General features: G+C 37.4%; 1 protein-coding gene across 1 annotated transcript; it reads right to left on the bottom strand.

The window, feature by feature from the left end:
* Positions 1 to 2890: 2890 nt before the first annotated feature.
* LOC104217663 (uncharacterized) lies at positions 2891 to 5437 on the bottom strand. The gene is made up of 4 exons (XM_009767966.2): positions 5182 to 5437; positions 4359 to 4617; positions 4075 to 4269; positions 2891 to 3655 (listed from the first exon to the last, which is right to left on the bottom strand). Exons 1-4 carry the CDS (start codon positions 5325 to 5327, stop codon positions 3260 to 3262), a joined length of 996 nt encoding a protein of 331 aa, XP_009766268.1. The 5' UTR covers positions 5328 to 5437; the 3' UTR covers positions 2891 to 3259.
* Positions 5438 to 17637: the final 12200 nt, after the last annotated feature.

Genomic DNA, 17637 nt, shown 5'->3' with positions numbered 1-17637 from the left:
ATGATGTGATTGATCGATTAATTTTTTGGACCAAATTTATTTGTTAATATTAATTCAATATTAATTAATTCAAATTAGACCGTTTCTATAACGGTAATTCAATTTTCCTCCATTTTAATTTTTCCGTTATAATTGAATTTGACGATTTGCAGAAATGGCCATTTTATGAAACATCCATTTTGAGTTGCAACCTTACATGAAGAGTTGTAACTCTTCAATATAACCCAACATTTTTTGGCTATAAATACATGAACCCTCCCTCAGATTTTCCTTACGAAAATTCGGATTTCTCCTTCTTCTTTCTGCATTGTTTTAACAGCGAAAAAAAAGCAGTAAGTGTGATTTACTACTGTTCTTTGTGTTCGTTGTCACTGGGGTTTGAAGTACCGCTACACCAATGAGGGTAATCCGTTCTATTCTGGAAGGAAGTAATCCATAACCTCGGGTATTAGCAGGAAATTAAGTTCCTTAAGAAAATACTGTAAATTCAGTGAGCTCGAAATAATTCTGTTTTTCTGCATTTCTGCTTTAGCGTTTTTATTTTTAATACATTTCCGAATACAGTTTAATAACAGTATCTAATTTCTGGTAAGTTGAACTTTGTTGCTCCACCTCCATTCGTGAACAAATTGTACCAAACAATGACATATCCTAATTCAAGTGCTTCGAAGTTCGTACCATGCAGGTATGGGAAGTTGGCTCATCCAAATTCCATACTTCCAGACTAAAAAATACCATCTAGATAAGAGTTGATAACATCAGGCACCACGCAAATGCAAGGGCGTTGTTTCCAAAGAGATCTCATTGCTTTCTTATCGGAGTGAACATTTAATTTTAGGTATCCTCAGATCTGTGGTCATTTGGATTTCTTTTTGTTCTCTTCTCTGGTAGTATTACTAGCAATTAAAAAGATTTAAAATCGTCTTATTGGTCAATATTCAGGTTAAGAAAAAAGGTATTATTATTTTAAGCCCGCGCCAAAAACTATTTATATATGGTAATCGAAAAAGTATATAATTTTTGTATATTATATACACAATATATATATATGCAAAAATTATATAAATTTTATACACCTTTTCGATTATTATTTTTACAGCGGTTATACAGTGTCATTTAAAAAAAAAAAAAAAAGAGAGAGAGGGGTCAAGTAAGAGGTCAGCATTACATGTTATCAAGTGATGTGGTAGAATGGCTCCTTAAAGATATGGTACAAATTTATAGATAGTCTGATCTACTCGGACCAATTCAATCCGGATCTTTACACAAATAGTCGGTCGAATTCATTGTTTACCTTTTTTTAGTTAGTATATAATGATTATACACATATTATGCATAAACTATACATTCGCTGGCTATTTTAAATTTAAGTGCTTGAATGAGCGGCTATTTAAGTTAATTCTTCAAAATTATGTGAGAAAATGATCAGAAGGAGAAGTAGATTATAGAGAAATTTTCACAAACCACTATTGTTTAGTGGTTATTAGCTAGTTATAATTACCATTTACCATATTACCCTTTATAGCTATGTTTTCAGATTTTTTAGAGTGTATTCGATGTATCTAAGCTACTGTATGAATACAGTAGCAAAACTCGGCGTGAAATAGGGGATTACAGCTAGACAATTATTGTATTCGACTGTATTCACGATACGTATTTGTGAATACAGTAACGTAAATAGCGCAATTCATGGTCTATTCAGTTGTTTTTAAACGGGAAGTGAATCAATTAACATATAGACTCCTAATATAACTCAACTAACTCAATTACATCACCCATAATCTGTATTTGACGCGAAATATGTTGAATTTTCAACCAATAAAATTTGAGATTCATCTATAGTGCAAAAAAAACATATGAATACATACTGCAGATACATTTGAATACATATATACATCTGAATACATAAATTATATTAATTAAAAAAATATATGAATACATTCATGGAATACAACGAGATTCATTGAAATACAATGAAAAAAAAACAATGAATACAATGAAATACATGGAAATATTGCGAGATACATTGAAATTAACTTTAAAAAAAGGTAACAGAATCTTCAAGTTGCTTAGCCCCAAACTCCGTCGTCTTTGTTCAAGAACAACCCTAATGCCGTCTCATCGAGAGGGTCGCAATTCTGACTCTATTGAGAGCAATAAACGAGATAAATGAAGAATTATCAAGCAACACCAAGCACTGAAACGCCAATAGCAATGGCAATTCCGATGGCTGAGAAAGTGTAAGGAGAGATTTGTACCAAAGCAATTCCGCCATTGTTGAAGGGATTGGTTTCCACACAAAACGATCCTGATTTAGCTATTATACAATTTGCAACAAACAGCCATAAACCTCATTCTATTACAACTTCTAGGTATCTGGAATTGAGGAAACGGTGATTTTGGCTTGGCGTGAGAAGAAAGAGCGGAGATTCGCCGCTGATGGTGGTGGTGGCAGAGAAGCTTTCCAGGAGGAAGAACGATCGACGGAGGAACATATGAGAGAATCCATGAGTTTGTATTCATGGAGAAAACTGGCGTTGAGAGAGAGGGTGGAGAAAAATCTGAAAGAATGAAAGAGAAAAATAATACAAAGCGTATTTTATGGCTTAAGGGTAAGAGGTGACCATAAATAGATATTTGGCTATAAAAATGAAAAGGTAGCTATGGAATATAATTTTTTAAAATAGTATTTATTTAAAATAAATATGATATCAACCTTTGCAATAGTTGGTAAAAATTCCTAGATTATATCGGACTACGGCTCATCAATATTGAATACATACTCGACTTGCTCTCTTTTCTCCTTTTCCCCCTCGTAGAATTCCTTTTTATGTGTAGTATACTTGTATCCAAAAGGACCATAACAGTACATATCTATAGGCTATAAATGTGAAATGTGACAAGAACATAATGCATAGTACTATTTATTAAATCCATTACAGAGGTCTACAGCAAGACAACTATAAGTACAAATAAATTGCTCTTCATCAATATCTGCGGCTGTTACTTGTTACTTGTTACTCTAAGTTACAAGCATAGCAACACACCTTGATGAGGCAAAATATCACAAAAATACAAAAAACAGGTCACCCCTTCATCTCTAGTCAATCAATTGTGTGCATTTTAGTTAGCAAATGCAGATTAATAACATAAATTTCAGTGAAGTAATCTTCTCTCTTGAATCTGAACTCCATCACATTCTCGTTCATAAAAGCAAACGAAACTGCTGCTAATTCTGGAATCAGTATACACTGAGAGTTTAAAAGTTAATCTCACGCCTCTCAGCGAAAAACTTACCACTCACAAACTGATCAGGGAGCAAAGCAAGCCAGACTGCAGTATCAGCAGCTTCTTCAGGAGAAACATGCCCAGCCCAACCAGTCATCGCAGTTTTCACCCAACCTGGACAATAACAATTGATATATATTTTATGACCCTCTGGCCTTTCCTCGAGTATCCTTGCCATTAATCTGGTGTAAGCATTAACTGCTAGCTTTGACAAAGAGTAATCTGTGAATACATGAGGCCATCCCTCTGATTCCCAAGTCCCATCTTTTACTTGTTCCAAAAATTTGTTCATAGTATTATCGATCACTTCCTCGGATAGCGTGTCCACGTCTTCCAATTGCTGTCTCACACTGACATTTGAAATTCCCTGGTAACATCAAGCAAAGTAGATCATTGTCATATGTTGTTGGAAAAAATAGTTTTTTGGGGCCTAGTACACGCATAAGGGGTGCTAGCTAGCTAATTAGCTAGTCTATTAGGCTGTCTAACCCTAACCCTAAGTGCAGTCTATATAAACACCATTATGCGTGTTAGGAGACCGACTAATACACACAACAAATGGGGCTAGAGTTAGTAGTTTTCTGCGTCAAACAAGAGGGTTTTGAGGCTGTGAAAATAGGGGATCCATCCACCACGTGAGGATTTCTGGCGACCAGTAATTCGAGTCGTGGTTGCTACAGATGATTCACTTCCGCCAAGGGGAAACCCGCAGGTCTCCTATACTCCTTAACTATTACAGATGCTTATTCCAAGAACGAGAATGAAATAAACAGAGGTCTAACTTACATTTCGTTTGCTATTAAGTCTTCCCAATCGTGAGGTCACACTAACAATTCGAGCACCAGCAGGAGAAGGCCTCATTAACGGGATCAAAGCTTTAATCATATTTTTGGTGCCAAAATAGTTGGTCTGGATAACAGTTTCAGCAAATTCCACAGAATTTTCTTTGCCATAATTAAAATTGACTCCTGCATTGTTGATCTAAAAGTCCCACACATTAGCTGAAATTGGATAAATTTTCAAATAATACCCCAAAAAAAGTGGCAATCAGAATACAAATTAATTGATACCAGTATATCTAGGCCCCCATATGTTTCTTTAATCCAATCACAAAATGCTTGGACTGATGCAAGATCCACAATATCCAATTGATGAAATGACACATTTAGACCTCCTTCTTGCAATACTTTCACTGCTTCTTCTCCAACAGCAGTCTCTCGCGACGTAAGAACTACACTTATGCCATGTGATGCAAGTTGATGAGCAATCTCAAATCCGATTCCTCTATTTGCACCCGTCACTACAGCAATTGTGTCAGATGACCACCATCTGAAAACCATGCAGCATGAGATCAATGTTCTTCTCAAATTAAGGAACCTAAGGGAGAATATTCTGATATGTTATGCTGATAAAAAGAAGTCGCCACCAAATTTAACCATGCTTGACAAATCTTGGGCGGGTTCTATGGAATCAATTGAAACCATTGTTTCTGATTCGAACTATGCATACACATGCAAAACAAGTTTTAAAATGTAAGTAATATAATAAAATCACACGCATTCTGAACTCACTAACTCTAAATCCTAAATTTGTCTCTGCTCGAGAAGCTAAAACAAAGCTGCGAGACACTGCATTATGCATGGTCTTACACATGGTTTTCCTCCTCTTTATTACTGTATTTAATTGGAAACTCTATCTTGAATCTTTGATTATTGAAGGGTCGGCCTAGGCAACAGAGTGAATTAAGCTCTCCTAATAAAATGCAAAATGATTATTATTATATTCATGTGTGTGACAAGTAATGAATGTTGCCATTTTTGGATGAAGGATCTAGCCCAAAATGGAAAGAAGGAATGAAAAATAAAAACTATATAGTAATTGGAAAAATCAGACCTTTGATGATCAGAATAGGGAATAGTACGGAGAAGAGAGATCTCTTGGCGTCTTTTCTCCTTTCTTTCCTTTGCCTTTTCCTTTTTATCCATTATTATTATCGTCGACGATTGTTCTTCAAAACTCGAGCTAATCTGCAGCTGCATTCATCACCTGATTTGGCTTAGGTTCGCGTAATTGTTAGATAGAATGGTAGGAGAGGCGATTGATGTAACAGAAACGCGTACGTCTTCCGATATATTTGGAGCAATCCTTGTACTCCGCCAGTGTTTGTTTGAACAACCTTCAATTAAATACTTCACCCATATAAATTACCTGAATAAATAAAGCAAAGGAAAAATAATTAAACAAGGGTTCCTAGTATCTTATCAATTTCCATGGAATTTTTTTTATAACAGGTCCTTTTTAATGTTCTTTTTCCTCATGTGTTGAGTAAACGGTCGAAACCAGGTTTGTCCATTGTATGACCAGCCGGGGCTGAAACGTGATAGGTCAGAGCTCGAGCTCGAGCTCGGGCTATATCGAACCAAGACACGAAATTAAATCGTTGAGCTCGTGACTCCAGGACCGAACAAGATCGATGGAACTTTGTCGAGCCAAATAACGGAAGGCCGAAATATTCGGGATCGGTTGGAGATCACGGCAAAAATCTCGGCACGTACCAAGGAGAGGCCGATTAATTAGCAAATCATGAGATTGGTTATCCTTTATAGAAGTGTATCAAGAATAGGATTCCCCTACTATATAAATGAAGATTTGATCATTTGTAAAACACATGGTAATACGCACCAAAGAGCAATACACTCGTATTTTTAGTTCTTATCATCTTGTTATTTTGTTCTAACTTCAGTTGAGGTATTTCTTGGCTCGAGGGGGATCGAACTCAAAGGCTAAGGCTGTTCAATTTGTGTGGTTTGCATTTAGTTTCTTATCATTAATTTTGAATATTAATCTGTTTTTTTAATTTGTATCAAGTTACATCATGTATCCTTAAACGCGTACAAATTCAGTTGTTATCCGATTTTGAGGGTAAACAGTTTGGCGCCCACCGTGGGGCTGAGGATAATAATGGTTACTTAGTACAAACTTTCATAACACACATTATTTTATACTTGTTCTTTGGAATATCTTTAATTCTAGGACTAAAATGTCGAACTCTCAGTCAGCACCCTACACGTTGACAATGATTTCGGCCACCACGGCGAAAATAATAACATAGCACCAGGGAACAACGTACCTCCGGTCGATCTCGACGGAGTCCTTGTTGTAGATCCAATCGACGTTAACTCACATGTAGCCATCAACGCAAATCTGGCCGCTGATCCCAAGGGCAGTGTTCGTAGGGGTGTTCGATCAGCCACTCAAAGCACATATGGCTGCGAAGATGGCGGAATCAACCTGCGGGTGATCTTCAAAATGTTGCTGACTCAAAAGTGGCGATAACCCAGCTCCAGAACTAGAATTGCCCACCGAGTAGAATTGAGCCCAAGCCATCCCAGGAAGTTGTTCACGGAGTTGAATCGATCTCAAGGGAATCGAATGATAAAGAATCGGGGAACAATCCTGTAATCATGAAGATGCTTAAGGAACTGACAAAACGAATTGAGTCGGGGGAAAAGAAGATTGAGGCAAACGATAAGAAGGTGGAAACTTAAAACTCTAGGGTCGACCAAATCCCGGGAGTACCGCCGATATTGAAGGGCTTGGATTTCAAAAAGTTCGTGCAAAAACCTTTTTCCCCGAGCGCAACTCCCAAGCCGATCCCCAAGAAGTTCTGCATGCCCTAGACTCTGAAGTACAATGGAACGACCGATTCGAACGAGCACATCACCTCTTACACATGTGCTATCAAAGGGAATGATCCAGAGGATGATGAGATTGAATCTGTCTTGTTAAAGAAATTTGGAGATACCCTGTCAAAGGGAGCTATAATGTGGTACCACAATTTACCACCTAACTCTATTGACTCATTTGTTATGCTTGTAGATTCGTTCGTAAAGGCACATGCCGGGGCCATCAAGGTTGAGATAGGGAAGTCGGACCTTTTCAAAGGAAGGCAGAAGGACAACAAAATACTTAGAGAATTCGTATCTCGATTCCAAATGGAACAAATGGACTTGCCACCGGTCGCTGATGATTGGGCTGTCAAGCTTTCACCCAAGGAGTCAATGTTCGAAGCTCGGCTATTGGACGCATCAATAATACCAAATAGGCTCGACCTTTACAAATCGATCTAGCCCAAAGAGATCAAAACCAAATGTGCAAATATCATGGTACTTATGGCCACAGAACGGAGGATTGTCGACAATTAAGGGAAGAAGTAGACCAATTATTAAACAACGGGCACCTTCGGGAATTTCTGAGCGACTAAGCAAAGAATCATTTCAGAAACAGAGACTCCAATAAACAAGCCGAGCAAGAAGAACCTCAACACGTCATTCATATGATCATTAGAAGGGTCGATGTTCCTCAAGGTCCGATGTTAAAGTGCACCAAAGTATGTATCACGAGGGAGAAATGAACTCGAGATTACATACCAGAAGGAACTTTGTCTTTCAACGACGAGGACGTAGAAGGAATCGTGCAGCCCCATAATGATGCACTGGTAATATCTGTACTCATGAATAAATCTCGAGTTAAACGTGTGTTAATTGATCCAAGTAGCTCGGCCAACATCATTCGATCGAGGGTCGTAAAACAACTCTGCCTACAAGACCAAATCATACTTGCAGCCCGAGTGCTAAATGGATTCAACATGGCTTGCAAAACTACTAAGGGGAAAATAACATTATCGATAAACGCAGCCAGAACCATCCAGGAGACCAAGTTTTATGTGATCGAAGGGGACATGAGGTACAACGCCCTGTTCGGGAGACCATAGATCCACAATATGATGGTTGTGCCCTCGAACCTTCACCAAGTGTTAAAATTTCCAACACCAGAGGGGATTAAAACAATCTACGGGCTTTATAATAGTTATGTGAATATATAGAATTAGTACTAGTCCCTTATGTAATAGGAGTAGGTTATGTGTTATGTATACATATAAATATGGCTTATTGTAACATAGAATATCAATTAATAATATTTTCTCTCATGCGTTCTCACATGGTATCAGAGCATCAGTGAGAAAATATCGTTGTGCGTTATTCCAGCAACATCTGGGAAGAAAGAACTCAGTCACCATGCGAATTTTCGGTGACCTAAGTGACTATTTGTGTCAAAGTCACTAATTATCAGTGTTGTGCGAAATCCAACACCACTAAAAGGTTCCCAAGATATAGGCGACCAAACCCCAGAAAGATTCACTTGAAAAAGCTCACTCACGCGCCCCATGCGCCTGCCGGAAATTTGCCGCCGCCGGCGCGTCTGTCTCACGCGCCGGTGCGTGAGGGCTGTTCCTGCCAAAATTTGAAATTTTTTCTTTTGGACAGTGTCATCGTCTTGCAATTCCGAGCCTACTTATCCAATTTAAACATAAATTCTGACCACTTTTATATTTTTCCGACGTGAACAGTGATTTTTCTAGCATGAACAGTGATTTCCAAAAGAATTTTGCATTTTTCTGGCATTAATAGTAATTTCCAAAAGGGTTTTCGATTTTTCGGGCATGAACATTATAATGTCATTCGTATTAGAAGCCGTTGACTCAAAATTCATTAGATCTAATGCATTGAATCCAATCCAGATGCTTTCTTTACCGGATTATATTGAGTTCCTTCAGTACAAAGCATGTAAACAGTCATCTTCAGGGATAGCCTCCGTTGTTCAAACAGATAGTAGCGTGACTTATGTCTCCCAATCTTCAACCTCTGAGTCTTGGTCATTGATTCAGGTGAATCCGATAATATTTCTGGTACTAATCTCTTTTCACTAGTATTTCACATTCTCGATCTCTTCCAACAGTCACAATGGCCAATGGGTTTCAAACCATGACAACTGCAATAGGTCAAGCAATTCCACTTCCTTCCTTACCTTTAGATTTAGTTCTTTATATTTCCGGTAGTCCTTTTAATCTCATAGCAGTTAGTCGCTTAGCCAAATCACTTAAATTTGCTATTTTTTTCTTGATGACCTTGTTTTTATATAGGAACGCAGTACAGGGCTGATCATTGGTACCAGACGTGAATTAGATGGACTTTATTACTTTATCCTTGCAAAATCACATGGACTCACATCTTTTCTTCCTTCAATAACTTGTCCCATTACTGATTCACCAGATTTATTACATAAAGATCGGGATATCCCAATTTTTCAAAACTTTAGAAGATGGTACCTTGCTTATCTCACTTGTCCACTCTAGAGTGTGAGTTATGTCAGCTCGGTAAGCATACCCGCTCCCATTTCCCGCGACGTCTTGATAATCGAGCAGAGTCACCTTTTACTTTAGTCCATTTAGATGTTTGGGTTCCTAGTCGGGTCAGTTCTACCTTGGATTTCACTACTTTGTCAGTTTCATTGATGATTATTCTAGGTGCACTTGGATATTTTTGATAAAAAATTGATCTGAGTTGTTTTCTATTTTCCAGACCTTTTATACTGAAATTCAAAATCAATTTAGGGTTTCTATCTGCACATTTCGTAGTGATAATGCCCTAGAGTATTTGTCTTCCCCATTTCAGCAGTTTATGAACTCCCATGGGATTATTCATCAAACAACTTGTCTGTACTTCTCCCAACATAATGGGGTAGCTGAAAGAAAGAATAAACATCTTATTGAAATTGCTCATACCCTACTCATACAATCTCATGTTCCGCTGCGTTTTGGGGGGGATGCAGTTCTTACATCTTGCTATCTTATTAATCGCATGTCATCTTCAGCTATCTAGAATCAAGTTTCATTCTCTGTCTTGTTTCCCCACTTACCTTTGTTCTCTCTTCCACCCCGTGTCTTTGGGAGTACATGTTTTGTTCATAACCTTTCTCCAGAAAAAGATAAGCTAGCTCCCCGTGCTCTTAAGTGTGTATTTCAGGGTTACTCGAGAAAGCAAAAGGGATATCGATGTTATTCTCCTGACCACCAGTGGTATCTTATGTCTACTGTCACACATCCCTTTTTACCTACACCCCCGGAAAGGAATGTAAAGGAGTTTTTTCCAATTAAAGTACAATCGAAACGAGATTAATTATTTAAAGATTCAGAGTCGCCACTTGGGAGATTTATGGTTTCCCAAGTCACCGATTTAATCCTGAATCGAGGAAAAGTTTGACTCTGTATTACAGTCAGCGAGCCAGAAATCCAGGTAAGGAATTCTATTAACCCGGGAGAAGGTGTTAGGCATTCCCGAGTTCCGTGGTTCTAGCACGGTCGCTTAACAATTTATACTTGGCCTAATTATCTGACTTATTACACGTTTTAAACTTATCGTGTATTTTTAGCTTTTATAACCGCTTTTAGCTTAATTATAGAATTGTCTTGAACGAATCACGCGTACGTATATTCATTTTATTTTTGTATGTAAGGAATCATGTCACGCGTACGTGTACATAATTAAATTAATAACATTTTTATTATAAAAATGAATTTGGCCGAAGTTGCGCGTGCTTAAAACAAACTACGAACATTTGTCATTTTTGTATGATTAAATGGTAGGCGGCGCGCCTCGGACTATATGAGCTAATTTAATTTAATAACCTCTGAAAACCCATTTTATTGAGAAGATTTGTTTGAAGTTGCGCGAACGCATACTCCGAATTGTCTTTAGAATTGTAATCATGTCACGCAAACGTGTCCACAACCACGACAGTATATTAAACGTGCCTAAAGCAACTAACGCGTTATTAACTTTGCGAGGGCCCTGAAAATTAGCTAAATGGCACGCCTCAAATTTTAAGTATTTTTAAAAGAAATAATTATATGAGGGCCATGCATTTGTCATTTTTATTTGGCACGGCGCATCCCGATTATAAAAGAGTTAGTATTAATTATCTGAGGGCCATGGATTATTTAACAAAAATGGCAAATCTCAATTTCTAAAGAGTTAAAATTAATTAAATGAGGGTCATGGGTTTTGGAATTTTATTCAACATGGCACACCTCGAGTTATTTTACTCAGCCAAAATGAACTAAGGATGTTCATAAGTGATTATTGTGCTAAATGGGAAAAATATGCTAGCTTTATGACTTAACTGCTTTACCAATTCCTATACGAAATGACTCGAACCAACAGATCATATTTGTTTTAATCCCAATCCAATTTTGTATCTTCCTAAGATTAACAAACGGCCTAACCAAAGTAAACGCTAACCAAGCAGCCTATCGATTAATAAGGCAATGGGAATTCAATTTAACGAAATTCACATTTTTCTCAAACAGCTTATTTTCCAACTGAAGATAGAAACTACATAATATTGTAGCAAAATTATGAATACTAGCAAATGACCAAATAAATACAGAGGAGGCAAATTATATTTATTCAATTCTTACGCACCAAGAGAACAATACAAATCCGCTGATTATTACTGGCTTTAAATGATTACTAGCTTATATCTAAAGCCCTTAAAAGAGAATAGTCATCGAAATAACTTAAACAAACATATACCAACCAGATTTCGAAATTACGACAAATCCATTGCAGTAGGTGTGAGCACGTGATTTTTGCCTCATACGAATTACTCCAAAATAATTCCAAAAATTAGGTTTTGGCCTTGATTATTTGTTATTTTTAGGAATTATTGCGTGATTTTTCTAATTGTTTGCATATATTTGTGGGCATGTCTAATTTTATTAATGCATTAAAAAAACAAAAATATAGCATTGACATTTAAGATTTGATTTTACATTTTTTGGAATTAATTAATAATTATGTGTTTTACCAAAAATGAAAATTCAAAAAAATAATAATAATAACATATTTTTGTAATTTTAGTCAATTTGTGTGATTTTCTTTTAATTTGGCGTTTAATTATTTGTGATAATTATTAGTTAGAATTAATTAGTATTTTTAAGTTAATTTGGTGTTTTATAATTTAATTAGGATTTTAGTTTTAATTGTTGAAAAGAAAAAGGAAAAGAAAATTGAAAAGGAAAAGAGAATAAGAAGAGGAAAATCTGGTTGGGCCAATTTAGCCAGGCCCAAAACCAAAACTCAGCCAAACCCAGCCAAAAAACCAGCCCAAACCCGTCCCAACCCGGTCCGCTCTTACCAGAGCCAAACGACGTCGTTTAGACACGCTTTGATCAGGGCCGTCAATTTTATTTTGATCGAACGGCCCAAAGTTTTGCCCATTACCCGACCCCGACCCATTTCGTCTGAGACCGATCCGGTCTTTAAGTCACTCAAACGACGTCGTTCCAATTAGTCAGATGATCCAAGCCGTTGATCTCGTTTGATCGAACGGCCTGGATCCAATTTCACCCCAGTATATATTTGTCCAAACAGACCCCACCCTCCTCAGTCACCCTCGTCTCTCTCAAATTCCCCAAACCCTAGAGGTCCGCCGCCCTAATTTCCACTGGTTGTCGCCGGCAGAGCCGTCTCCGTTCGCCACCAAACTCACACCCTAGAACCCCCTTGACCTCCTCTTTCATAATCCATAGTTAGTTTCCTTCGAACACCCTTAAAATTGTTCGAATCTAGATTTAAAGGGACGAACCCTAGCAGCCGCCACCATTTACCCTCGCCTTCCGGTGGCGGTGCCGACTCCAATCCCTTCCAATTTAACACCCCACAACCCCCATGACTCCCTCATACCAAATCCATCAATGGTTTCCTTCGAATCTGACCGGAACTCGTCGAATTTTAAATCTAAGATTCGCACCTAAAAGTTCAAAACCAGTTTCCATTAAGCCTGATGACATGCATCGATCCAAGCCTCTAGTTGTTGTGAGCAGAAGATCGACTCACTGCAAAACCGATGTTGTTCATTTGTTCTTGGTAAAGAACAAATGATTAGCATCAGTTTGGGGTGAGTCACAGTATCAAAGTCAAACCCAAGTTCAAGCCTGTCCGGTGAGTTCTCTCTTAGTCTTTGTTTATTTACATTAGTTTTATTCTGGTATTCATCTTCCTCGTCTCTTTTTCTTTTCCTAGTCAATAAAAATTCGATCAGTACTCTGGTATAAGCTATTTGTTCACTGTTTATTTATGTAGAATTGTTTTGTGGATGTGTTTCGTATAATTAGGATACCAGAAAACTTTGAAATGGTATCTCGTTTAATCACTTAGGCAGAATAACTAGGATTAGTTCAATAATTTGGTTGAATGTGTATAATAATCCACTAATTAGTATAATTTTATGCAAGCGGTTACTAATTGAGAAGCTCCTAATAGTGGTAGGGTAGTATTTGCATTATCAAATTAATTAAAAGCACTAATTGAGTGGACAATTAAGTGGATGATTAAAGAAATAAAAAGTTGAATTGGTAGTGGAAAATGCACTAATTGAATGCCTATTTAAGGGATCTGAAAATCAAATTCGAGGAGGAGAAGAAAAAAGAAGGGGGCAGAGAGAGCGGTATACACTCGATATACCCTCTGGATACACTGGATATACAGGGGCAGAATTCATTTTGGAGAGAGTAAAAAATATAGAACCTAATTTTCTGAAATATTGAGAGCGGAAGAACACCAGAGAGAGTTCAAAGCTAGAAAGAGAAAACAAAGAGAGATTTTCAGACTATTTTTCTTCTCCATTTTTACTGGTTTTCTCTGTGTTGCTGAGATTTCTGGATTGAGGTGTTGAAGCTACTGTGTTGGGCTTTCTGTTGCTGTATTTTGCTGTTTGTTGTTGCTGATTGCTTACCCCATTTTTCTGTTCTACATACCAGGTACATGTCCTGAAACTCGATGTATGAAAATATCCAGTTGAAAATGAATGAAGTGGAGGCCTATTATTGTTGAAGTGGGGGCCTATTGTTGATTTACTGCTTTCATTATACTGTAATAACCGTACTGATGGATTGTTAATTATAAGTTTGTGCATTTGAACCGTTAAGTGTGTATTAGATATTTAGAAATGCATATGAGTTTAGTTGAGTATTCGTTGTAATTATTCCATACTGGACTAACAGAATAGTTTCTATTAGTTTAGTTAATTTCCGGTTTTCCTAGATCTGTATAAATGCTATTTTCAAGCTGTGATTAATTAGGCTATAGACTGTTAAAGTAGTATGATACTTCTTCTGATCATGAGAGCTTTATATTTAGTAGTGATTATGTGAGTTAATCTATAATTCTGAGTTTGAATGGTTGTGTGTGGGTTCGAAATCAGAAAGTTAAAAGTAGATATGAGATATGTAATTCGTAAGGTTAATTTAGGCAATCCATTTTCGTCCAGCATCCTTAATTCTCGAGTTTCAATTCTCATATGTGGTCACGTTAGTGTTTAATCAAAGTTCATGAGTCAGCATTTTAATAAAAATGAGTCATAGTAGGGAATTTGAAATTTGAACTAGTATGCACCATGTTTGAAATTGTGATCATATGCAGTTTACGTGGGTCATGAAATCTGAAATCAGTTGCTTTCCAACTCATGTTTAATGTTGCATTGAATTTATTTTACTGGCTAGTTAATTTTAGTAGTAGATTTATCAGATTTGTGTTCTTAATTAAATTGAAATTCCATTTAGTGTAAAAGACAGGGCTTAACAGGCTAGTCCCTAAACGTTTGGGCCTCGGGATAATTGATACACGGCCCAGGCCAGTTTTGGCCCCTTTCTCATTTGGGCCTGGGCCAAGGTCTGTTTTGGCCGATTTTATGGTGTATATCTTGTTTTAAATTCCCTATGCTGGGCTCACATCGGAGCCCAATGGTCGGATGTTGGTGCAAAAATATTACTTAGTTTGTATCAGTCCAGTAACAAATTAATTAGGGCCTTTCTTTTAGTTTAGAGACAAATTAAGTAGAAAACTATAGATTTCTCTAGGTTTGCACTTTAAAATAATAAAACGGGATGAGCCTCGCAAAACAAAACACATAAATTGCGGGGCCCTTGATAATTGTATATATTAAAATACTTAGATTTCGGGACGGGCCTTTTAGCGAATTTCACGGCCTTCCCCAAAATAATAACGCGTTAGTCTCTTTAGGCGCGTATTTTAATGACATTACCTCTCTAAACTCGGGTGCGCATTTATGTGACCCAAATCCAAATCTCAACGATGTTAAAGTATGTCCAAAACCCACAGGTGCATTTATGTGACGTGGTTCAAGACTTGTTTTAATGACGTTGCAATTTTCTTTAAAAATGAATAAAAGCGGTTAAGGTTAAAATTTGCACATAGGTTCATAATTGTTAAAATCAGATAACTTAAGCCAAATATAATAGTTGAGCGACCGTGCTAGAACCACGGAACTCGGGAATGCCTAACACCTTCTCCCGGGTTAACAGAATTCATTACTCAGATTTCTGGTTCGCGGACTGTAATACAGAGTCAATCTTTTCCTCGATTCGGGATTCAACCGGTGACTTGGGATACCATAAATCTCCCAAGTGGCGACTCTAAATCTTTAATAATAAATCCCGTTTCGATTGTCCTTTAATTGGAAAAACTCCTTTACACTCCTTCCCGGGGATGTAGGTAAAAAGGGAGGTGTGACAGCTCTGGCGACTCTACTGGGGATCGAACCCAGAATCTCTGGTTCAGGGTTCAAGAATTTGAGCTTAGAATAATTGTTATATTTGGCTTTATTTATTATCTGGTTTATTCACATGTTTGGGCCTAATGTGCTAAATGTTGCTTTTTATCGCTTTGATATTATCTGAACTGTATATTAAACTGTTACAAAACCCTTCTTCTTTCTGAGTCTTCTGAATTTATGGTGCACACGTGCGCGTGACCCACCTTTCTGTTAGAAGTCATACCAAATAGAACGAAGTTGGGCCAAGTAACTAGGTCGGGTAGACTTTCGTGCTCCCGGTATATTGCCCCCACTTCGGCTCAAGTTGTCCACTTGGGTAAGCCAGGTCTAGAACAGTATACCCCAGGTTTTACACTTAGAATAACTCAGCTTCATGCTGGATCCCTAGTAGGAACGTTTGTTTGCATCATGTGCATTTGACTTCGGAGACTCAACACAGGGGTTGGGTCTGTATATGACAGGTGTACCCGAAATGAAAAGACCATCCTGATGCATCTTACTTGCTACTTGTGCATTCATTTGTTTTGGATTTGCATGTTGACCAGCTTATAGGAAAAGTTAGAAAAGGAAAATCAATGTGAGAACCGAGAAAGAAAATTTGCTGTTTTCGAGAAAAAAAATAATTTCCAAAATAGTTTGAAATTCTGAAAAGGAAAGGAAATGTCGTGTTTCTTTTAAAAATGGTTTTATTATTACGAACTACGTAAGTTTGATTCTCGCCGGGTGTGAGATACGTATGCAACCCACATCGGGCCCAACTATTTAAAAAAAAGATAATAAATAATTAAAAATGTGGGTACATAAATGTCATTGTGTTGTCATAAGTAAGGCGATTCCATTCTTGTCCAAAATATGCCGAATGTCCCCAAAAGGGCACCGGAAGACTGTTTTTGCAAGAACAGCCGCCTTTGGTCGTTTTTTTTTTCTTCAAAAAAAAAATTGCCGGTTAGCAAACACAGCCTTTAAATCTTCTTCATCGAAGTATTTTTTTTAATGAATTTTTTTTTTAGAAATATTAATGATTTTTTTTCAAATAAGTCTTGATTTTGATTTTTTTTAAATTAAAATCACTCACAGGTGTAAAATGAGCACCATCCAAAACCCATCGTTCACAGATGTAGATGAGTTTCTATTTCGGCTTCAGATGTGGTGGCATGAGTTAGAAGGAGATGGTCAGAAATGGGTCATTAAGTATTTGGGAGCTCTCACAGATATTATGAAAGTTAAACCGCGCAATGATTTGATTACGGCACTAGTGACTTTTTGGGACCCTGTTCACAATGTCTTTCGATTCTCTGATTTCGAGCTTACTCCCACATTAGAAGAAATAGCTGGATATTCCGGTTTTGACGGAGATTTGAGAAACCAGAATCTTATATTCCCAAAGGCTCCCTCTGTACACCAGTTTTTTGGTCTTCTGAATATCAGTAATCAAATCAGAAAAAGCAACATTGTCAAAGGGTGTTATTCTTTCAACTTCCTATATTCAAGGTTCGGAAAGCCGTATGGGTTTGAAATTCATGAAAAGGGCCTTACTAACAAACAAAACAAAGACACCTGGCAGATTCACCGACGCTTCGCTTTCATGGTGGCTTTTCTGGGAATCATGGTTTTCCCAAACAAAGAGCGGACGATTAATATTCGCATAGCCAGAGTCGTACAAGTCTTCACTACCAAAGAACATCACACTCTTGCCCCGATCATTCTCTCAGACATTTATCGGGCGTTGACTTTGTGTAAATCTGGGGCAAAATTCTTCGAAGGTTGCAATATTTTGTTACAAATGTGGTTGACTGAACATCTCCGACATCACCCCAAGTTCATGCAATATGGTCCAAGCAAGGACAATAATGTACCAGTATACTCTAGATA

This window comes from Nicotiana sylvestris, chromosome 3 (assembly GCF_000393655.2).
Source record: "Nicotiana sylvestris chromosome 3, ASM39365v2, whole genome shotgun sequence".
In the NCBI taxonomy this organism is placed as follows: domain Eukaryota; kingdom Viridiplantae; phylum Streptophyta; class Magnoliopsida; order Solanales; family Solanaceae; genus Nicotiana; species Nicotiana sylvestris.
This window is presented reverse-complemented; position numbering and strand designations above follow the sequence as displayed.

Coding starts and splice junctions, on each gene's coding strand:
- LOC104217663 (XM_009767966.2), bottom strand. CDS start 5,327: ATGCAGCTGCAGATTAGCTCGAGTTTTGAAGAACAATCGTCGACGATA. Junction 4,618..5,181: donor CCCTATTCTGATCATCAAAG/GTCTGATTTTTC, acceptor CATGGTTTTCAG/ATGGTGGTCATCTGACACAA. Junction 3,656..4,074: donor GACTTAATAGCAAACGAAAT/GTAAGTTAGACC, acceptor TGATGTTACCAG/GGAATTTCAAATGTCAGTGT.